Source organism: Eublepharis macularius, chromosome 9, assembly GCF_028583425.1.
Source record: "Eublepharis macularius isolate TG4126 chromosome 9, MPM_Emac_v1.0, whole genome shotgun sequence".
In the NCBI taxonomy this organism is placed as follows: Eukaryota; Metazoa; Chordata; class Lepidosauria; order Squamata; family Eublepharidae; genus Eublepharis; species Eublepharis macularius.
Window position 1 is genome coordinate 72,653,599 of NC_072798.1, and position 24,639 is coordinate 72,678,237.

Consider the following 24,639-nt stretch of genomic DNA (forward strand, 5'->3'; position numbering starts at 1 on the left):
CTTCCTTTCTCGGTGGTCCAGGAGTGGGGCAGTCCTTACTTTTGGGATATAGCTCTGCCTCTCCAAAGGCAGGGTCAGTCAGCTGATTTTGATTTTGGAGGGGAGGGGCTTGTCCCTGGAATCACCAGTCTGTTCCCAAGCTCTGACTCCCCATCACGATACCAGAAGGGAAAATAATAACTCCCTTCAATTTTTTTAAATAGAAAGATCCCTCCCTTGAATCCACTGGGAGGAAGACTATCGTCCTAACTCTTCATCCAATCCTAGAAGCTGCCCCGCAAGAAACTCGGGTGGGCAGGACTGCCCCAATCCTGGACCACCGAGAAAGGAAGCTTCATGGTAAGTGAATACAAATCTTCTATGCTCCGGTGGTCCTAGGAGTGGGGCAGTCCTAACTTTTGGGACATACAAGAGCAGTGTACCCCAGGGTGGGTAGTCCGGCTTCCACGCCTAGAGGGTGTGTATTAGTACCCTCCTGCTAAAGGTTGTCTCTTGGGAAGACAACTTACCTATCCTATATTTCTTGATGAGAGAATATACTGATTTCAATGTGACCACCTTATCGATCGTTTCTAATGACTAAAGGTTTTATAGGCTGCCTGTGTCGCTGTTTCCCTTAGTGAGTGCTCCCTGACATCTATGGGCATCTCCAGACCTCTGGTTTGACATGCCAGAATTATGTACCCTCTGCTTTACCGACTTAGCCAAGAAAAGGACACTCTGGGTCCCAAGAAGGACCTCCAGCAAACGCACAACTAGCATCCCAGACTTCTGAAGCACTGTTTAGTCCTGCCCAAGTGGAATCTCACATCTCTACATATATCAAGGTAGTGAGATTTATTTATTTATTTTCTTCCCATGCTTTGGATTAGATTAGAAGGAGGAAAGTACTCTCTCTCCTGTCCTATGAAAATATGAAGTTCACCTTTCGAAGAAAGTTGTTTTTGTTCATAATTTGCTCTACCATCTTGGAGGAAAGGGCATGTCTCTCTATCTACTTCTAGTGCCTGCCATTCTGACACTTGTCTAGCTGATTTTATTCTCATCTGAAAGATGGCTTTAAAGGTCAGTTCCTTTAGGGGACATGAGGTCATAGGCTCAAGGCATCTTTTGTATAATGCTCTCAATACCAGATTAAGATTTCATGTGGGAAAAAACCAGTGAATCCTTGGAAGATTCTACAATGAGGTCCCCTTTTAGAATCCACTGCCATGAAGGTGATATATAAGGGAACGTCCCTTCCTAGAACCCCTAATTGTTGGTATGGTCACTACCTGTTGTCTAAGGGTGTTGGTATTAAGACTTTTCTTCAACCCTTCTTGAAAAAAGGGTAGTAACTCCCTAATTAGCCCCAAAAGATCACATGACTATCCATGCACTCTTCTGGGAACTTGGCAGGAATTTTTATAGACTCTGTGGAACTCTTCCTGGAGGCTAGCATGCCTTCTGTTTAGTCCAATCCTATTAGCTGTTTGTGTTTGACCTCCACACGGTGAGGCTTGTCAGAGCTGGTCAGGGGTGTTGTATTGATCCCTGCATCAATGGGCTCTCCTGCAGTGGAGGTGCCAGGGATTCATGCTTGGAAGATTCTTCAGGTTTGAGACCATGTCTTTCTGGGCCTGAAGGTTGCTATTCGCATCACTTCTGCACTTTACTGTGTGATCTTCTGAACAGTTCTGTGCAACAGCTGTACTGTGGAAGACATACAGGACGTGCGAAAGCAGCTTGCTGCTCACAACATCTATCCCTATGGTTCGAGGGTTTCTTCTCCTTGTGCCTTGTTGAAAACTGTGGTAGACCAGTTGGGGCATCTCTCTAGATAGCATCCATTCTGCTTGGTTCATCACTCTCTGGCTTAGCCAGTCCACCTCAGAGTTGTCCTCTGTATAAACATATAGTGACCTGTGGGAAGATTCTGAAATTCCACCATACCGTGTCTGATGGCTCCGAGTTCCAAAGGGTTTACCCTGTTGATCATTTGTCCTTCAGCCAGATGCCCTATGCCATTCTTCCCTGGGTGTGGGATCCCCATCCCCAAAGACATGTCCATGGTCATCACTGTTCTCTCTGGTTCCTTGAGTGGGACACCATCATGGGACTGAATGAGGTACAGCCACTGGTTGTTTTCCTGTTTGAGGATCTCCGGCAATTCAACTATCTTGGACCTCTTGTGATCTAACGCCCCGTGGGATGGCAACGGGGATTTCTAAAGTGCACAGAATAAGATGTCATTTGGATATGGGAAAGGAGCCACTCTCCGTGGCCTAGCCATGCTATCAGTGATACTAGGATTCTGAAGAACACCATAGGGGCGTTTTCAGCTCAAAGGAAAGGGCCCAGTGTTGGAAGTGCCTCTGAGAAATCGATGTAAGCCAGACAATCACCATTCTGAATGGCAGTCATGACAAATTTTAGCCTTTCCATTCCAACCTTCTTGTTCCTAGGCATCTATTTTACTTGACTAAATTCCTTTCGATCTAGGGGGAAAGGGACCAAGTGGCACAAAACTGAATTCCACTGATCACAGTATCCAACACCCACCTGTTTCTTATTATCAGCTGCCAAGAGCTTGTCAAACATTGTGAACACGCATCCCCCAAACACCATCGTGCCTGCTGCCTTGGTGTAGACACATTGAGTTCCCTTCTTTGGCCCTTTAGTACTCTGATCGGATTTGTTGAGGGAGAAGGTATTACCCTCCTCTCGATGTTTGGTCTGCTTTCCTTTATTTAGAGTTTCTCCAGACAGGTTGATATCTTTGAAAGGAACCACGGTTACTTTGGCTTTGGGGCAAATGGTCCACGTTCCAATTTCTAAGCTAACTGTTGTGCCTGGTTGCCTGAAACCCATGGTCCTTGTTGACCACAGCATAGCATATTGCCGGGGCTATTTTTTTAGTTTTGCTCTTTGGCAGGAGTTTACTGCTCACTGCAGCCAGGTCTGAGACTTGAGAGAATGTGACTCTAGGAGGAAGTGGAGCTGTCACCAATGCTCTGAAGGATGTAGCGGAAACTTCCAATTTTCTGCGCACAGCCAGTTCAAACCACTTGATGCTGGAATCCTAGGTAGTCCGTCCTTGTCAACGGGCAGCACAGGATTAGATGGCAGGCTGGTTACCAGATCATCCATTAATGGCAGCTTGATCCTCTCAGTAACCCCTGGAACTAATGTATAAGACTTGGGGGGGGGGGAGGAAATAAGAGTAGTTAATTTTGCCAAAGTTTCCCTCTTAGACTTCTACAAGTATGAGAGACAACTGGAAGGGAATCCCTGATGGGATTGTTCCTGATTCTAGGGAGGATTCTCTCCAACTTTTTAGTCCTTAAGGGAGAAGACTCCAGGATCCTCATCACCTTAGGGAGCTTTCTAGGATACGGCTCCTGAGGAAGACCTGCTATGGAATTCCCCCTTCTTTTAACAGCTCCCCTTTCTTCTTGGCTGAGAGAGAAAACTGATAGCTCAGGGTCCTCAGGTTGAAGGCTTAACCAAGATCTGTGCTCTTAATGGCCCTTGCCTCCTGGGGAGGGGGGCACCCTGGGGAGGGGGCACCCCTTTACCTATCTGGAGTCAAACCCCCATACTGGGATGCCTCTCTTATTTATTTTGTATTTATTCAATTTATATACCGCCCATCCCCAGGGGCTCTGGGGCTCTTGCCCATCTGAGAGTCTAGCCACTAGACTATTTATTGGTGTGCCTTCAGGACCTCTTTGAATTCCTCATTTCCATCCTGGGCCATGCCAGTTCATTTGTTAAATAGTAACTATGGCTGCAACTATATAAATAGGGAGCATGTAATTTCTTTCCCCTTAGTGGTGGAAAATGTCATCCAGTCATAGTTGCCTCTGCAACACTGGTCTTTTTTGGAAGTCTCCCATCCAATTGCTAACTAAGGCCAACCCTGCTGAGATCTGATGAGATCTGGCTTGCCTGGACTGTGATATCACAGTCAGGGGCTGTGATAAGGTCAGAATCATCATTATTTCCCCCAGAACCACTTGGTAATTGAGACTTTTACCTAAGGTCAGCCACCAAGTTCAAGTAATTATGGGACTCGAACCAGCAGGGTATGATTCATGGCCCAGCACTTAACATTACAGCAACTCATTTCAGGCTTCCTTGCCTGGTCGATGCAAACCCCAGACCTTCTCCCTTTCACTAGTCTCTTGAGATGCCTGGGAATAGGCCGAGGCCTGGGAATTGGGCAAGTTTAGGCCGCAGGCTTGCACTCTCTGAGGCCTGGAAGGATGCTAGGCCTGCCTTTGCTGACCTAACCACCAGTAGAAAATTTTCCAGGCATTCTTGCCTGATGGATCCAGGCCCTTGGGCTTTTTCTCTTTCACTGGCCTATTGAAAGGCCTAGAAGAGGCTGAGGCTTGGGAGTTTGGAAAGTCTAGGCTGCAGGCCTGCAGTTTTAGAGGCCTGGGAGATGGCTAGGCCTGCCTTTCCTCACATTCTGCCATCCAGGCCCATGGGCATTTCTCTTTCACTGGCCTGTTGAGAGGGGCTGAGGCCTGGGAGTTTGGAGGTGGCTAGGCCTGCCTTTGCCAACATTTTGCCACCAGAAATTTTCCCCCCAAAAGGAGAAACGAAAGTGAAAGTGTACCTCACAATCCCGGCTGAAAGGAAAGAGAAATAAAGGAGGGCTCCCTTTTATTCAGGACGAGCTGGCTCTGAGGCTTCTGCTCTTTTCTCCTCCCTCCTTCCTTTCGCGGCCCCTGTCACCCGCAGGATCAGTCTTACCATGGTTCAGTTGGGGCTGCCGGGGTTGGAGCAGGTCCTCTGCTGCTGCTGGAAGCTGCTCCTTCCAAGCTTGAGGGAGTTCCCGATAATATTGGTCTCTACAACAGGCTACCATTGACTCACCACACCCTCTGGCCATCTGAGGGGGAGGGGGTTCCTCCCAACCCAAAGGTGGGGAACCTAGGTGGAGTTTTGCAGTTGTGGCCGTGGAACCTAGGAGCAACCTAGGGCCGTCAGCTCTAATGCTCGCCGTTGCTCCAAGTGAAACAGGGGTGGGGTAGGCGGTAGGGCCTTTCCTTTCCCCTGCAATCTCTGCACTGCCTGTGGCCTTGGCCTCCCTGAGTACTGGGATTACATGTGCCTGCCACCACACCACGGCAGTCTCAGGCAGTTTCTTCTTCACCAGGATCACTGCGCTCTGCAGAACATTGCTGAAGACGTCCTGCTTGGATGGCAGGGCCAGAAAGACTGGTGATTCCAGGGACAAGCCCCTCCCCTCCAGGATCAAAATCAGCTGACTGACCATGCCTTCAGAGAGGAGGAGCTATATCCCAAAAGTAAGGACTACCCCACTCCTAGGACCACTGGAGAATAGCTTTAGCTTATGCATCCCTTAGAAGACCCAGGAAAAGTTAATGGAGAGATCTGCATTAGTCTTCTTTTTTTAAAATGCTTTTATTTCAAAAGATTTTTTTCTCTGCTGCTTAGTTGATAACTTTATTTCTGGTGTCCTAGTCCATGTTCTGTATCTTGGACAAAATAAAACTTAGTAACATTCTAGGAATATGGGGGAGAGGAGTATCTTGAGATATTTTTCATTACTCAGAAGTAGCTTCATTTTGGATGTTTCCAAGTCCATGTATTGTTTCTGGGACAGAACTACATGTGGTAACTTTCCAGGATGGCCAGGGGGCGGGGTAAACTTGGGATATTTTTCATTACTCAGAAGTAGTTGGCAACCTCTGTTGTAAAATAATACTTGAAAACAGAAGTATGTTTTAAAGTATTAAGCAGTCATGCTATGTTGTTTAAATATAACTCATAAAGTCTGGTCTAACTTTTAAAAGCAACACTAATTTTTTAAAAAGTAGTTTAATTTGGGGCTATTTATTCTTATTAAAATATTCGGACAGTTTTAAAAGTACTGAGAAGAATTCAGTGAAATATTTTCATACTGCCTAATGTGCCATATTCAACATAAATGTCCTCATTATCTGAACCCTCGTCTTCACAACTGACATTTCCATAGGTCTCAGCAGTACATTTCTGATCCTTGAATAAATTGGTCACATTGAATAGACAAGAAAAACCGGAGCAAAATATGAACTTGATGCTACATATATCCAATTCGTTAAAATCGAATTATGTCACTAATCTGAGTCTTTAAAAAATTGATTATTTTTGTTTCCAACTTTGAAAATTAGTGACTATAGGATTAGTAGACATTTCTTAAAAAGTGGCAGCAAGTACAAAAATAAAAATAGTACAACTAAAGCAGCAATCTATGCAATATGTCAATTGGCAAAATATGTCAAATGGCATTGGGTGGGCCCCCTAGGTAAACACATATATGATTGGGCTGCATATGTATTGTTGAATTCAAATATGCCACTTTACATATTTTTATCCATTCTCCCACCAAGGGGGTACATGTGTGAAAAGTAGAAAGGAAGTTCTAAAGTCATTCAGTTACTGAACTGACTGGTGGCTACAGAAGAAAGTTAATTTAAATTTGCATTTCAACACTTTTCTACTTTATAGTGCATCTGTGATTATGTTTTATAAACTCTGCTGTTCATTTAAAAGCTCAAAGTCATTACAATTCTATTTAAGTCACTTGATTCCTGTAACTGACATTCTAAATGAGAAGATAATTCTACACAATTATGGAAGATGATGAAATAACGATATCATACAGGTGTGTCTCCCTATTTCCCTGTTAGTTTGCAAATTCCTTCTTATAAGCTTGTGAAGCATTGTATTTCAACCATTTCTGGAGAAATTTATACTGACAATAAAGCAAGTTAGCATTGCTTTTATAAAACATAGGGAAAACGGTATGTATTACAGGAAGATTTCAAAAAAGTTCTCTGAATATTACTCATCACATAATTTAGGAAAGAAGAAAGAGATTTAAAATTTGTTTCCATTTTGGCTAGAAAGAAAATTTAAGAAAGATGAGAAATTTAAGAAAATTGAATTAATACTGAAGTTGGAAGAAACCACTGTAATAAACTAATTTATTCCTCAAATATAATTATTCCCAGTTTTTGATTCAGCACCATTAAAAGAACACCAGGTTAATTCAGACATAATCTCAAATCACAGATAAGGAAGTTTAAGTAAGATCTAACAGGGTCCAAATTTAAAACCCATGGATTATGATCACCTATCAAGCAGGGCAGAAACCATAAATTAAAGTTGATATGCAAATCATGGTTTGTGTTAACTATAGTCTGAAATGACAACACGTTTTTCCTTTTCCGTGAAGGACCATTTTTCCTTCTCCATAAGCCACTACTTTTAAAAACAGGAGTACTGAAATGGAAGCATACATGAAGCTGTGAACTATGATTTGCCTGATTTTCTGGAAGGCCAATCCATAGTTTGGATTATAAATTATTGCGGCATAAATTATGATTTGGTAGGATGTCTGAATTGTACCAATATATGCAAGCATGAAAAGGGGTGCTAAAAATGGGCATTCAGGAAGTATTGAAACAGATGGCAAAGTAAAAAAGAGAAAGAACTGAAAAAAGAATGTTTTCTTGCGAAACATGCTGGTGTTGCTATGAGAAAGACAATTTATCTGCACTTGAGAAAGAAAAAACCTTAAATGCTTACGTACAACATTGCACTTGTAGTTGAATGTTTCAGCACTTAACATATCACAATTCTGAATACAAGGCAGAATTGGTATGGTGTGCCTCACCTGGACCTGTCTCAAACACAGCCTCTGAACTGCTAACACCAGAAAGAGCACCAACCCGGACTTTATATGAAGTTCCTGGTATTAATCCTTTTAACACAAAGAAGCTCCGGGAACCATTTACATTTTCTCTTTTCATTTCTTCTGTGTCTACAAAATTTTCAGGAACACAACACATTGGCATTTAAATTCATTGTCTCCAAGTCATTTTACACGTGCTGCTGTCATTCAGTTAGATCTAGCACATCTTTCTCAAAAATGTTTTGCCTGTATTTCTTAATACAAACTGTCTATGTAAACTGCAATCTCCAAGTGCTTTCTCATATGTATTTATTGCAGTAAACTTCTTTGCAAACTCGAAATGTGAAAAACTCGAAATGTGAAAAAAAAATCTGTACTCAAGTTTTCTTTTGGTTTTCCTAAATTTCTCCACTCCCAATTAAAAGAAATTTCTACTGTACAATAAACCATAATGTAATACATTCATGAAACATAATAGAACTTCACAGTTCAAACAAGGGCTGCTTCCACACACGTGGGATAATCCACTTTCAATACTCTTTAGTGAACATTTAGAACTGCTTTTCCATGTGTGAAACAAAAAATCCACTTCCAAAGGATTGCTAAAGTGCATTATTCAACGTGTGTGGAAATGGTCAAGAACAGATTGTCTAGTAGAACTAGACCAGTCAAACAATCTTCTTTGTATTCTGTAGCATAGTAAAATTCCTCTCCAGAAACATCTATGTGAAAGGTTCTCTTCTCTGATCTAATAGCAGGGTCCATTTGTGCTTTTAAAATTTTTCCTGATCAGTTGCTTGGAAGAGGAAAGGTGAGATGGATTTAATCACTTCTGCCTTCTCTTTTCCAGAAAACAAATATATTGGAAGAATATGAAAGACCTTGGTACATTCAATTCTGTAGGCTCCCTGTATGCGTTCCTATAGATAGGTAAGTTGGATGTCACAGCAAATCCAGGCAATACAAGCAAACACAGATCTATGATATTGGGGTTTTTTTTTAAGTATTAAGTAATTAATTATTTTGAGTAGAATTACAGGGATTGTTATTTAAATGTAATTCATACAAAAGCAGGTTTTAAAAGCAAAACTCATTTTTAAAAAACTAGGTCAATTTGGACCATTTCCTCATATTAAAATATTTTGAAATGCATTAACGGTATTCAGAAGAATTCAATGAAATATCTTCTTACTGCCTGCCACACCATATTCAACATATATGTTCTCATGATCTGGACCCTCATACTCCCAACTGACATTGGCATAGGTCTCAGCAGCAGCTGCAGTAACATTTCTGATCCTTGGATAAACTGGTTGCACTGAACACACAAGAAAAAAAGAGCAAAATATGAAATTGCATCTTCACGTATTAACAAAATTCAACTTTATCTACTTTACTAATCTGAATCTTATAAAATACAATAATATGCTTGTTTTCATCATGGGAAATTAGTGGCTACAGGTTTGCAGGCATTGTAAGAGAAGCAAGCACACATTACAAAGAATCCTATGCAGTCCTCAGAGTACAACTAAAATATAGGTAAACAGGCATAGGGTCAGGCTGTGTGCTTATGATCTTTACTACTAATTTTAAAAGGAAAAGCTCTGAAATGCGCTAGATTATTCGAAACAGCAAAAGAATATTATGACAAGCATATAACATCATGTTTCATACTATTTTGCAAATTCCACAATTTCATTTCTGTAAAAGATTGCTTTTCAGATGTTTCCACGGTGCTTTAAATTGATAAAATAAAGAGCAATACCCTTATAAAATGTTGGATGGACGGGATGCATTATACGGGAGGTTTCAAACGGGTTCTCTGAATATCCTTCATCAGAGAAAGCAGGAAAGAAGAAAAATAAAGAGTAAAAATATTTTGCACAGTGAAAACGTTTGCAAGCACACATTGCCATCTTACCTGTTAAGTAGAACAACACATACATAAACATACAGTCATGCAAGTTCTTTTAAACATTTTTAGCTAGATACAAATGAGTGAGTTACCAAATCGAAAGAGGAACAAGTACAATCTACCTTGAAATGATAATTAATCACTAATCATTCTCCACCCAATCCAAATAACTTTGGCCTCAGTGCACATATTGGAGTGCTCTGTGGGGCCTACTGGAGCAGCTCCACTGTACCAAACTCATGATCTTTTAAGTAACAATAAAAAACCTTTCCACGGGGGATCCAGAGGGTTTTTTTGAAGTTGGGCAAACACAAGCTCTTTATATGGGGCAGGTGGTTGTCACTAAGAGCCTTATATAGTAGCTTAGCAGAATCTACTGATGTTTGGACTGATAAAGGGATCTTTGGGCAAGCTACAATTAAAGTGGGACTAAGGGGTATGGGAGCATGGCTGTGGTCCTTCATCTCCAAGAGTTTAGTCCTCAATTGCTCCAACCTATCCATAATAGACTTTTGCTTCATTGGTGGGAGAGCTTTGAAGAAATTAACTGAATCTCTCTGAGTGGCATAGGTAGACAAGGACTCCCCAGTCTTAAGCTCCAAGTTGATGGGAAGTTCACATGTAATCAATTTCATTGTTAATTAAATGGAACTTATTTGCCTTGTCTAGCTGTCATTCTTTCCTGACTTGGAATGAGGCAGGCCTATCGAATTAACATCATTTAACACTTAACCACAAACCCCAAATAAGGGATATTCCCCTCAATGCCACAGCAGGAAAAGGAACTTTAAAACAAGAAGGGACAGTGCTGTATGAATTCTGCCCATATTGATATGAACACCTGTGCAAATAAGTAGGGGTGTGCACTGGAAAAAAAATTGGTTGATTCAGTTTCGCCAATACCGAACTAGAAAAAAAATTAAGAATTTGGGGAATACCAAATTTATTCTTCAGTTTGGTTCAATAATACAGAGCAAGTTCGGTAAAATTCAGCCATTGTTTCCTATGGGAAACTGAGTTTGGAAATTTCAGGTGGCCTGGAAGGTGTGTGTGTCATTTTTGGATCAAATTTCACCAAATTTGCAGACCTACTCCTAACTGTCTTCTAACAACTCCTCAAGTTTCATAAAGATTGGACCCTGGGGAGCCATTTTATGGCCCCCAATGAAGATGCCCTCAGACACCTCCAATCTCTTTTATTCTCTACTGGGAAAACTATGGGTTCTATCCAGGATGCTAGGAGTGGCATTTTGAAAGCAAAATCCACCAAATTAGCAGAGGACCTACTCCTAACCGTCCTCTAATGCTGCCTCCTAGTTCATGAAGATTGAACCATGGGGAGGGGAATTTTATAGTCCCGCAAAGAAGGTGCCCCCAGCCACCTCCAATCTCCATTATTCCCTATGGGGAAAACTTACAACTAGCCTGTCTCAAAAACACTTTTTAAAAGTTCACACTTCACAATCTCTCAGGATACCCAAAAAGTACACCCAAATACCACTAGGTTAACAAACTGAACCTAGCACTCCAACAAACATCCCCTCCCCAGAAGAAAAACAACCAACAACAATTGAACATGTGACCAAATCAAACTTCTATGCCAACAAAAAACAGGACCCAGCAAAAAATACCAACCAAACTTTGGTAAAGAAAACCCAACAACAGGGGAAACTTCCACTCACAGAAGAAGTGAATTTAATAAAATTAACAAGAAAACAGGGTTTCACTCACCTGTAACTTCTGTTCATTGAGTTCTTCTGTGCAGACACACATGGGACTGCACATGTGCAGGCCAGCCAACGGAGAATTCTACAATGCTTTCTAAAGCTCCAAAGGGGCCGTTGCTCACAAGCCTCACAGCAACCATTCCCGCCTAAACGGTCACGTGATCCAACGGCGAGCAACGGCCCCTTCCCTCAGTTCTCCCACACGCCGCCGCGACTCATCACCAGACCAACGAGGGTAGGAGGGAGGGCATGTGTGTCTGCACAGAACTTGATGAACAGAAGTTACAGGTGAGTGAAACCGTTTTCATGTTCGTTCTTCTGTGCAGCCCCACATGGGAGATTACCAAGCTATACACCACACGGAGGCAGGGTGAATCTCCAACTCAAATTTATTAAACAAAGTGAAAAACAGCACAACCATAAGTGCAGGAATAAAATTGTAAACTTCAGGCCATATTGGCAACCCTTGAACCAATTAACACTTAAGAGTTTCAACTTAAACCTCTTCTCAAACCTCCCTACTCTTCTTTCACACCTCTTTCTTTTTTAAGTAAAGAGAGAGTGCAAGATGGATCTCACAACCGTCATGTCCTGATTCGCATTCACATCCATCGCATAATGCTTTACAAAAGTGTCAGTGGAAGCCCAAGTTGCTGCTTTATAGATCTGTAGAAAGGGGACACCTCGAATCAGAGCTTAAGACGCTGCCTGTGACTTTGTGGAATGGGCTTTTACTTTCAAAGGACATGATATCCCATCCATATTGTATGCTTTTTCAATGGCAAGCACAACCCATTGGGAAATTGTCTGTGCAGACACCTTCTTCCCCTTATTCACACCCCCAAAGCAAACCAACAGATGTGTAGTGTCTCTAAAGGATTTTGTCCTATCTAAATAAAAGGCTAAAGCCCTTTTCAAATCAAGTGTGCAAAGCTCTTTCCCCTTTAGACACTGGGTTCCAGAAAAATACTGGGAGGGAAATTTCCTGCAACAAATGGAAAGCACTTACTACCTTTGGCAAGAACTGCAAGCTAGGCCTAAGCACCACTTTATTAGGGTGAAACTTCAGGAAAGGAGGGTCAACCCTGAGCGCTGCCAACTCACTGACTCTCCTAGCAGAAGTGACAGCCACTAGAAATGCCACTTTGTAAGATAAAACATACAGGGGACAAGTAGCCAATGGCGCAAAGGGTGATAACATCAGCCAAGCTAATACCAGCGACAATGACCACTGAGGGAGAGGCAATGTCACTGGTGGGTAAAGATTACACATTCCCACCTCTTCCCCATGAACTGGCGTGAACTCGAATGAGAAAAAACAGAGCGCCCTTGGTGCACTGATGAGATAGCTGCCAAATGTACTTTCAGCGAAGTCACACTCAGCCCAGTTGACTTTAAGTCACATAAATAATCAAATATGAAATTTAAAGGACATGACACAGCTGACACCCCCTTAAGTGTCGTCCAAGCTAAAAACTTAGCCCATTTGGCTGAATAAGACTTTCTCATTGAAGGCCTCCTAGCATTTAGAAGGACCTCCTGAACCTGAGCCAAGCATTCTAGTGGCGAGAGCAATTCGCCACGCTGTCAGATGTAAACTGTCTGGGTTGTGGTGAAATAGCCTCCCATTGCTCAGCAAATCGTGCCATTTGGGCAACCTGACATACATCTGTTTGGACAGCTGTAGAAGTTTGGGTAACCACACCTGCCTGGGCCAGAATGGTGCTATCAATATGCAATTCGTGTTCTCCTTCTCTATTTTGCACAAGACCTTTGTTAAGGGAGGAATTGGGGGAAACATATAATGAAGACCGGCTGTCCACAGGACCTGGAATGCATCCCCAATGGACAGAGTGTTGCTTCCTGCCCTGGAGCAAAACACCCTTGTTTTTGCATTGTTTGCTGTCGCAAACACATCTATCTCCGGTGTACCCCACTGGTCTAAAATAGGGTACAGACATTTGTTGTTCAACTCCCACTCATGATTTGACACAATGACCCTACTGAGCACATCTGCTTTTACATTGTCTGTCCCTGCAATGTGGATTGCCTGAACATTGTTTGCAATTTCCCAGTGCCATAAAGTCACAGCTTTGTTGCAGAGTTTTAGGGATGCAGTACCACCTTGACGATTAATATAATACATTGCAGTAGTGTTGTCCATCTGTACCAATACAGTCTTGTTTCGTAGAAAGCCTGCAAGTGAAACAAGTGCAAATTGTATAGCTCTCAATTCCAATAGGTTAATGTATAACCCTGACTACTTTTCAGACCAACTACCCTGAACCAACATACCATTACAGTGTGCACCCTAACCCGATAGGGAGGCATCTGTTGTTAAAACAACGTCATGATGAGTATAGCCAAAGACCATTCCTTTAAACAGGTTATGATCATCCACCCAAAGAACAGATAACCCCTCGTGGTACTGAAAACCACACTGAAGGTGCATGCTTAGAGGGCTTATATTTTCTAACAAACCAGTTCTGTAGCGGTCTCATCCGCAGTCTGGCAAAGGGCACTACAGACGTAGTAGACACCATGTACCCCAACAGGCGCTGTATGGTACGTACTGGCTGAAAACGGTTTCTAGTCAGAAGTGAAAACAAGGATTTAATCGACCTCACCCTCTCCTGTGGTAGAAGACCTCTTGCAACGGCGGAGTCTATCACTGCTCCAATGTAGGACACTCTTTGGTTGGGCTCCAGCTTAGACTTGTCAGCATTTATAAGAAGGCCTAACCTCCGACAGGTTTGCAATACCCTGTCAACGTCATATACTAATTTTTCCCTAGTGGGTGCTACCACCAACCAGTCATCTAAATAGAAAAAAACTGTACACCCCTGCTCTCTCAGAAAGGCCACAACAGGTGCCATACATTTTGTGAAAACCCTAGGCGCTGTAGAGAGACCAAAGGGAAGTACCCTATACTGGAACACCCTGTTATGGTACACAAACCCCAGATATTTCCTGTGCTCCTTCCTTATTGCAATGTGAAAATATGCGTCCTTAAGATCAGGGACCGCGAACCAATCCCTGTGTTTTAGTAAAGAAAAGACAATGGGTAGTGTAACCATTTTGAATTTTGAAACTCTAAGAAAAACGTTGAGATCTCTTAAATCTAAGATAGGGAGTAAACCCCCATCCTTCTTTGGAACCAAGAAGATATGTGAAAAGAAACCTGGTCTTAACTTATCAGCCTTTACTTCTTCAATAGCCCCCTTGGCCAAGAGCATGAATTTCCCCTTCCAACTTGGGTAATATATTATTAACTGCTATCGCTGGCAAAACATATTTAGGTAGTTCGGCAAACTCTAGTCCATATCCACTGTCCACAATGGTTAGGACCCAAACATCAGTCGTTATGGACTCCCATTCAGGAAGGAAAGGTGGCAATCGGTCTCCAAACAAAGGACTAGAGTACGCTTGCTCCCTTCAGAACTGTTTTACAGGGCCCTGAGGATCTTTCTGATGAGCAGGACCATGGGACGAATGAGGCTTGTACTGCCTATGTCTCCTTGATTGCTGAGAGGCAGGATACTGTCTCTGGGGCTGGTTCTGGAAGTACCGATGCTGCTGAGTCTTCCCATAATAGTGGTATGGGGTGTGCCTGGGGAAATACCTGGGCTTGTAGGATGACCTATCAAATGCCGTCACCTCCAAAGACTTTGCCATCTGCCTGTTCTCTTTCTTCTTTTTCAGGGCCTCATCTGTTATTTAAGAGAATAGTTGATCTCCCTCAAACGGCAAACTTTCAATCTTCACCCTTGTCTCAACAGGAAGGGCTGTGGAACATAGCCAGGCATTCCGTCTCAGAAGTACTGCACTCGCCATACCTCTAGCTGACATATCCATTGTATGGCTACCTGCATTTGTTTGTTGCTTAGATAATCGTACCCCTTCTGTCTGGAGCAACAATACTATTGCCTTCTTATCCTCTGGTAGATCAGAAATATACAATGGCAGCTTCTCCCAGAGATATAGCTGGTACCCAGGCATTATTGTCTGATAGTTGGCAATACGCATGTTTAAAGTGGAAACTGTGTACTGCCGTCTGCCCAGTGCATCCAGTTTCTTGCTCTCCTTGTCAGGAGGGACAGAATGAGAACCTGCCTTATGGTGCTGAATCTCCTCCGCAACCAGCGAGGATGGACGTGGGTGCTTTATTAGTGCCTGCCAGGTGTCCTACTTAACTTTATACATCTGCTCCACTCTCTCTGATGTAGCAGGTAAGTCAGCTGGGTTCTTCCACACCTTGTGCACAATTTCCTCCAATCCTTCTAGCATCAGGAATCCTACCACTGCAGGAGCATCACCATATATCTGACAGAGCAGTTTATCCTTTGTTCTCATGGTAGCTGATGACATGTCGATGTTCAACACTTTAGCCATTTGAGACATCTGCTCAGAATACAATCAAAGATCTTCAAATAGTGAACTAGCACTTGGACCTACATTCTTGTCAGGAGAAGGATCTGAAAAGGACTCGGATCCGACATCAGAGTGGTCCATCCCAACATCTCCTTCCTCCGATACCAAAGATGTGTCAGGAAAAGGAGGGGGCAACCACCTATGCTCCTTCGAACCCGACAGCCTTGAGTATGCATAATCATGTTGCAACTGCTGCTGATATGGAACCGAGACACAGCAAGCATGGTGATGCTGGGTCAAAAGAGGTCCTCTCGGTTCTGATGCGGTTCTCTCTCTTGAGACATGCCGACTCCGATGAGATTGCATTGATGAGCTAGAGCACCGACGAGCCCAACATGGAAAGGACTCAACTAGTACATCCCGGTCATAGCAGGGTGAATGCTCAGTCTCAGTTTCAATGGTCTGAGACCTCCATCTCGATTCTGACCTCCCCTCGGTTCTACAATCTCCCCTTCCAACATTGAATGGCTCGGAAAGTTCAAATGTGGTGACGGGGTGCGAGGCATCACCAATATAACATCCTCGGTGGTGCCGGCCTCGGTGACTGAGAGCGATGGGCTGAATCCTTATCCTCTCAAGAAGAGTGCTTCGTCTTCTTAGGCTTCTTGGCCGGTGGTTCCAATGCCGACCTTGACTTCAAATTGCGCTTTGAACTTTTTCCACCTGGATCCGAGACCGGAACTGATTTTGCCAAACTCGGTGGTCTCCCTGATGGATCCAACGTCGGAGTCAATCTCACTGAACTCGACGCCTTACGTATCGGATCCGATGGCGGAACCGACCTGGACAAGACTACGGAACAAGCTCTGGATTGTTGCCCGGCAGCCGCTGAAACTGGACTTGCCCAGTTTCTGGCAGATCTTACATGCTGTCACATTATGCCCCTCTCCCAAACAAAACAGGCAGAGTTCATGGGCATCAGTCTGTGTCATCTTCGTATTACACTGAGTACAGTGCTTGAAAAGCACCTTGGAAGATGTACCGAGGCAATCAATAGACTGAGGGGCAAGTCCACAAAAAAAAGTCGTCAAACAGCCCAGGTGAATACACACCAACAATGTCCAATCCAATTCAGAATCCAAGAAATGGTCATCACAACAGTTTGAAGTCAGAAAAAAACAAAGTAGTCTCCAGAAGTGCGCAAATGCGCACGGAGCTCAAAAGCAAAGTTCCTCCTCAAGCGGCAGCAAGAAGAGAACTGAGGGAAGGGGCCGTTGCTCGCCGTTGGATCATGTGGCTGTTTAGGCAGGAACGGCTGCTGTGAGGCTCATGTGCAACGGCCCCTTTGGAGCTCTAGAAAGCATTGTAGAATTCTCCATTGGCTGGCCTGAGCATGCACAGTCCCATGTGGGGCTGCACAGAAGAACGAAGATGAACAATGAAACTCCTAAGAAATTACTCACAACAGGATAAAACAACCCTTCTCCCAGAAGAATAAGCGGCAAAATGAACATTAAATATAGCCAACTTCAAAAGCCAGAAATCAGAGCCCCCCAACCAAATCCCAACCAAACCCCCCCGCACCAAAAAAGTGCAGGGGGGGGTTAGTTAAAATGCAAACTAAAAACTAAAAGTGGGTTTTAAAATGCAAACTAAAAAAAAGCCTTTTGCCTCCCCGCCCCCTACCTCCTAGATACCAGGACAAACTCCTCCTCACAACTCTCAAACCAGGCAGCAGCCAGGAATTCACTCTAATTCCCCCTTCTGCCACTGATTCCCCCTCCCCTTTCCCACCTCCCATCTGGTAAAAAAGTCGGGAAGCAGTGTTTCTTTGCTTGTCTTTAGCAAAGAAACAGCAAGGAACAGTGCTACCATGCTTCTGAATTGTACTTAATTTTACCGAACAAATTTGATAAACTTAAATTCAGTTATATAGATTAATCTTACCAAATCAAGTGAAATTCGGTAATTTTTACTAAATACCGAACCTGCATTGCACATCACTGCAAATAAGCAAACTACAAATAAGCAAATAAACAAAGTGAAATTCGGTAATTTTTACTGAATACCAAATCTGAATTGCACAATACTACAAATAAGCAAACTGCCAATCAGCATACAGCAAAAGTTCTTAAATCCTCCTGCTGACACGATTTCCATGCCATTCCACTGCATTTTATAATTGTCATTTGTTTCTGAAACTTATGAAGAATTTGCTTAATTATATGGTATATCTCTTTATTTTATTATATGGGTATATGTTACTTATTCCTTCCTTCTTTTATTCATTTAATTGTTCCATTACTCCTGCTACAATACCTTTCCTGCCAGGAAATGGCAAATTTGGCAGAAATTCAGAAAAGCTTTAAACAACAGAAGGAAATTTTGGCAAATAGAGCAAAATTTTTAAGAACAAAACTTGATACACCCAGCACACAGTATGGATTTCCCTAACGCTGATAATAAATTGTCTTTGTATCTGCAGCATTATATATTTACAGCATATAACAATCCATGCCAACTATAATTAAAGATAGCTGACATTTCCTACTGACTCTGACTAGTACCATCTGAAATATCTATAAGAATATCATATACATCATTGAAAAAAATAAATGCAAAAACACCCTCTTCAAGGACATATTTGTAAGATTATAAAGATACTTCTGTTACTAATGTTTACAGGACATCAGAGATGAGGTGCATTGCTTCATCACATTTGTAGGTGGTTTTATAAGAAAAACTTCAGACTAAAGTGGTCAAGAATATCCATAATAAATTTTCTTCTTAAAATACTCTCTGGCACTTCACATCAACATAGTTAAATTTGGTTACTGTATGTTCTTTGTTCAGAACTACATTTTTAATTTCAAGAACCCTTTCTGAAGCACTTTATTAATATGCTTTATTTCTTCTAATTGTCTTGGTAGTTCCAATGGCTATGGAAGAAACTGAACAGTGCCCTATACTTCACTGTTTTGTACATTCTAAAAGTTAAAACATCATGGTAATTGTACACTGATGGCTGGAAGCCAGAAAACCATGGCTCAAGTCAAACAAACATTAATTCTGACTACAATTCTATTCATGCTTACGTAGGAGTAAACTCTAGGGAATAAAGTAGGACTTATTTCTGAGTAAACATTCATAGGTTTGTACTGTAAAGTAGACATGGGCACAAATCGAAATACGAATCAAATTTCATGATGAATCTGGCCGATTCGTGTTTTGCAAAATGCGTTTCGTAGGGCCACGGTTTTCATGAAATTCACGACTTTGGGGGCCAATTCGTTCGATTTGTGAATGATTCATGATGGCAGACAGGCTAGTGCTGATCCATTGATTCCCTAGGCAACATAGGCCTGGAATGTCTGCAGACCTTTAGTTGCTGTTGGAAACCCCAATCTTAGCCCACATAACCTTGATAGGCAACTCTCCCTGCCAACTGGAGAGCTTCCATTCTGTCCTATACAGCAAGGAGCAGGGGGGTTAATCCCCTAGGCAACTGAGAAGATGGGCCTTCTGTAGCCATGGGAACACCAATCCCATCCCTCTGAACCCTGTTAGGCAGGTCTGTCTGCCAACCAGAGACCTCCTGTTCTGCTCTATGTGAGCATTTCTTATATAAGGCACAGCTCTCTCCCTCATGCTTTTCAGTTCCAGTAGACAGAGGGAGAGGGAGGACCTGTTGCTGGGATTTGGAGTGAGAGAGTGGAATTGGGAGCTTTTTGCTGGATTTGCTGCTGCTTTAAGAGACCGAAAAGCCTCTTTCTTTTTTTCAGCTCTTGGCCTTGCTGGGAAGGTCTTGGGTGAAGGTGCCTTCTTCCCTCCATCCCACCCAACCCCACTCTCAGGGCATTGCCTGGCTCTGGGGCCTAGCTTGACGGAGGCCTGCCTTTTTTCCCTTTAATTTTCTTTGCTTATATTCTTTAGAGCATTTGTTCTTGCTGGCTTATTGGGTGAGAGTGGGTGGAGGACAACCTGCTGAAGTCTCCCTGTGAGTTTGGTATCTCTGGGTATGAAGGGGGCCATTGAAGTGCCCTGGGTTCTGACGAATCACAAAACTAACAAATTGTTTCACAGAACAGGACAATTTCATGAAAGTTCATGATTCATGGAATGCAACGAAACACAAAACACTTGTTTCATTTTTCCTATTTCGTGTCCATCTCTACTGTAAAGTCCCATCCAAGCCATTTGAACAAATTGGTTACAGTTAACTTGCTTTGAATATTAACTTTAGATAAATCAGGGCCCAATTGTCAGCAGTACCAAGATTCCTGCTGCCAGGAATGAGCACACTTAGTGGTTATTAATATTTACTTTGTTAAAAAAAACTTCTGCTCATTAGAACAACATTGTCAACAACTTGGAACTTCTTGTCACCCAAACATATGGAACTTGCAGTGCAATTCTAAACAGACTTACACCAGTCTAAGTTTGTGGAAGTCAGTGGGCTTAAAAGAGTATAAATCTGCTTGGGACTGCATTACTTGTATACTGACAAAGAGATACCTTTCAGTACTACAGCAGATGTGTAAAACCTACAGCAAACAACAACAACTGAATATCACAGGTTTGTTTTTTTAAAGAAGACAAAAGTATGAATGAAAACTAGTTTTCTGGGCTTTCTGAACATTAATTGCTGTTTCCAAAAAGTAACAGTTTGCAAGGTACAATACATAATTAATTGTACCAATAATCTTATTTGTGCAATGGCATTCACTGTATGAAGCTATGCACACAGAAACTGCAGGCTCAGATACAAAAAGATACTTATTTTGGAAAATCTAGATTTCGGGATCCTTCCCTCAGTAGTCCAGTATTAGCAAGTTATTTCAGTTTTCTGTACAGTTTAGTACATATGATAACCATAAAGGAGCTGAAAAATAGAAAATTCCAAAATGATTATGTGAACCATGACATGCTAATAATATTTCAGTTTTAGTTAATAAATCCAAAGAGCTTCTCATTAGCCAAGTGAAAAAAATTCAGATAAATAGGCAAAAATATTAAGTTGGGCTGACAATAATCTATTTTAGTAAAGGATATTCTTTTCTGCACAGATCAGAACAGAATGCTGCCATCTTCTTTCATAAGATTGCCATAACTGCCTACAAATGGAACTACACATCTGCATGACCATGAATAGGTAAAGGTAAAGGTAGTCCCCTGTGCAAGCACTGAGTCATTACTGACCCACGGGGGGACGTCACATCACGACGTTTTCTTGGCAGACTTTTAATGGGGTGGTTTGCCATTGCCTTCCCCAGTCATCTACACTTTACTCCCCGGCAACTGGGTACTCATTTTACCAACCTCGGAAGGATGGAAGGCTGAGTCAACCTTGAGCCGGCTACCTGAACCTGGCTTCCGTCAGGATCGAACTCAGGTCATGAGCAGAGCTTGGACTGCAGTACTGCAGCTTACCACTCTGCGCCACGGGGCTCTAGGATTGCAATAACTGCCTACAAATGGAACTACACATCTGCACGACCACGAATAGCAGGGAATATTTCAGCAACCAGCAGTCACTGAACATAATAAATCTACCAATGTGGTATCCAAACATCATAGTTCTGCATATATATGATAAAAGAAAATGGCTTGGATCATACAGTATTATATCATATGTCCTTTTGTTAGTGTCTGCCATTTGTAAGGAAAGTCATTGTTGTGCATGTAATATGAATAAAACCACCAATGAAAAATATGTAGAAAAAATGGCAACTCCCCCCCCCCCCGATTTTACAAAAATTATTCGAACAAGAAATGTATTAGAGTTTTTATTTTATTAAATTAGTATTTTATTCAAGCATTTCATTACAATAATAATCAGAAATTCAGATTCAATCAGAATTCTGCAATGTTCCAAACTACAATACTTTTATACCTTCTGGTAATTTCTATTATACTGACAGTATATTTGCCAGCCACCTGAAGATAATGTTAAGATTATTCCGTGAAACAACAGCTAAAGGGAGCCAAAATAATGATGCAAGTATAAAACCAATTTCCTTGGCTTACATTATTTGCCAAGGCTTCATTTCCAGAATCCTGTGTTCACTCTGATAAAGAGGGTAGACATATGCAAAAAGTTCAAGAGGTGTGAGGCACTGCTATGAACCCCCTGTGAGAAGCTGTCTCTTCCTGGTCTGTTCCAAACAGAGATAGAGGTATCACTGTCAGGGACCCTGAAAAAGGAGGATGCAGGACAAATGGCCTGTCTCTGCAAACTCCCATCAGCTACACTGCAGCCAAAAGACTGGTTGAGCCATATGGGAGGGATATAATCTGCCTTGAGTCTTAGTGAGAAAGGCGGACTAAATATAACGTACACAAACAAACATACGCCTTCCTATAGTGCAGCCTGGTAAACTGATGGTCACTTCATGTTGAAATGTATAAGCTGAAAGAAAGTATGCTCACTTCTGGTTTTTGAATCTATACGGGAAGGTACCATGCTAAAGAAATGCATGAGTGTCTCATAATGCTTTACTTAACATTAGCTAATAGAGTTCAGTAAACGGAACTCTATCTTTCCTTCTCTTTAGCAGCCACATTTTAAAAATTTAGAAACAAAAAATTCAGAACTGAAAAAAGTCACACAATCAATGCTAAGATTTATTTCACCGTTACTCATACCTATATTATTTGGAAGAATATCAGTGTTAATGGAGGAAAATAAAAGGGCACTATATATTACAGCAAAGGGGACATTTATATCAATATACAGTATAAATGTACATATTAATATTAATATGCAATACATGCAGTTAAACTAGGATATAAGGCATTACATGTCCACTTACACTCAACAGTTATTGCAAAATCCTCTGTTAACAATCATGCACGTAGTTTGTTTATACTTGTTAATATTCAAAATTTAATAACCTTATTGAATACCTAATTTAATCTTACGATAAATACATGAACTATCAAATTGTCAATCAACAGATATTATATGCAGATGCAAAATAACTTTAAAGAACAATAAAAACTGCTTTAGTATTGAAGATGTGCAAAGTTTTACAAAAACATTTTGCTTCACCAATTTCAGCTTCATAACTCTATATAGTAACAATGGGTTGGTTCAAATGCCCTGAACTGAAAGAATTTGTTGGAAGCAGATCTTCCTCTCTTTCTTCTTCCCTCAGAACTTTCCTTTTTGCTTGACAAGCCACTGCTTGGTGCCTGGGGGCCCTCCTGAACAATATGTGTTACTTTTGTGAAAGCAAAATGCAAGTATTCCACACTCTGCTTGTGTGGAATGGTAGTGATTTCTCCCCCAGTTCTCCTTTCTTTCTACAGCTCCTCACACTGTACGACACATTGTTCAAGAGGGTCCTTGTACTCTGAGTGCTAGAATTGGTGGTGGGAGGCAGGGGCTTCTGGGAAAGGAAAAAGGTGAAGAAGTACAATATTCATTCCATTTCCTGGAGACTGAATTCCATCTGATGTTTTCTTTCCACCAAAATGCCATACCAGAAAAGTTCAATTTATAGAAAGCTTTCTTTCACCGATGGTTGTTGTGGGTTTTCCGGGCTGTATTGCCGTGGTCTTGGCATTGTAGTTCCTGACGTTTCGCCAGCAGCTGTGGCTGGCATCTTCAGAGGTGTAGCACCAAAAGACGTGTACGTCTTTTGGTGCTACACCTCTGAAGATGCCAGCCACAGCTGCTGGCGAAACGTCAGGAACTACAATGCCAAGACCACGGCAATACAGCCCGGAAAACCCACAACAACCATCGTTCTCCGGCCGTGAAAGCCTTCGACAATACATCTTTCTTTCACCCTTGGTAACCTGTCATTGTCTATTATTAAATAATCCTTTCCCCTTCTTCTTTTGGACAGGTAGGTGGGGCATACATATTTAGTTAAATAAACAAACAGAATGTCTTGTTTGGTTCTTATTTTACTTTTCTTTGTGTGACACTGTGTGCGACACATGTAGTGTTGGGGGGTGATAGAGGTTCAGGGCCTGTGTTAGCATATTCTGAAGTGGGCCATCTGCTAGGGTCCACTGACCCCCCCCCCCACTTGCATATCGCCTCTGCTTGCCCCTGCAAGCTTGCTTGCAAGCAAAGCGCTCCTGCTTCTGTGCTCCAGGATGGCTGGGCTGCCAAGCACTACCAGGGAAGAGTATACAGGTGGTTCACATCCCAGCTGCACACTCTGCCCAGTGCCACTGAGAGAAGAGTGTGCAGTTCGATGTGAGCATGAGTGGTGGGAGAGGTTGTGAGAAAACATGTGAAGGATATACAAAAAGGTGGGGGTACATGGGTGAGGGGCAGGAAGGAAGGTATGAACAGGTTTCTGGAGGAAGGCAGAAGAGGGAAGGGGGCCCTTACACATTCTCTGCTCAGAGCCCCTCATAATCTGGCTCTAGCCCTAGTGGGGAGGGGGTTCCAGTGCTGGCATGTCTGCCTTTTCTTCTTGCTGAGATCAATTCTGCTGGTGCATCCCTGTCCTGCCCCATGGCCTCAGTGCAGAAGTGGAGAGGGCTTACATGACCCAATTCCTTTTCCTCTTGCTGACTCTTCCCTGGAGCAGACAGTTGAGCATCCTCAGCAGTAGCCTCCCTTCCCCTTTATACAGTGTGCTGTATGAGAACCTTGTGACAATGGGCATTTCTGGAAATCCCCCTTGCAACTACTGATCAACTGAAGAGGCACGGAGGCTTCATAAGCCCTCCTCTGTGGCAGCTGCCCAACAAGTAGTGACGTTCTCTCTTGACTGGAGTAGCCACCAGCTTGGGGTGGGCAAGTCCCCATTCTATTAACAAAAAGGTAGGCATACAAAGGGCTTTCTAGGCCCTGGATGACTTTTGAAGCATTAGAAGTAATGGAGGCACAAGCATTTCTTCTATCAAGGCACACCTGTTCTCACTCAGAGAGCTATGATGGGGACTGTTCTGGTCCACTGAGTAGACTA

At 42.4% G+C, this 24,639-nt stretch overlaps 1 protein-coding gene across 27 annotated transcripts in view; it reads right to left on the reverse strand.

Annotated features, from left to right (window-relative positions):
* Positions 1 to 24,639, reverse strand: part of NRCAM (neuronal cell adhesion molecule) — a 103,669-nt gene that overhangs the window by 29,798 nt on the left and 49,232 nt on the right. For 5 of the 27 annotated variants that reach the window (XM_054987965.1, XM_054987982.1, XM_054987979.1 and 2 more), the window contains one exon: positions 22,157 to 22,170. The exons of 12 other annotated variants lie outside the window; for them this stretch is intronic. In XM_054987965.1, coding sequence (XP_054843940.1) covers positions 22,157 to 22,170 — 14 coding nt within the window. Of the gene's footprint in view, positions 1 to 4,855; positions 4,873 to 7,675; positions 7,823 to 8,885; positions 9,012 to 16,209; positions 16,235 to 19,978; positions 19,990 to 22,156; positions 22,171 to 24,639 lie in introns of all 27 variants that reach the window. 10 more of the 27 variants (XM_054987961.1, XM_054987967.1, XM_054987966.1 and 7 more) reach the window with 6 other exon arrangements.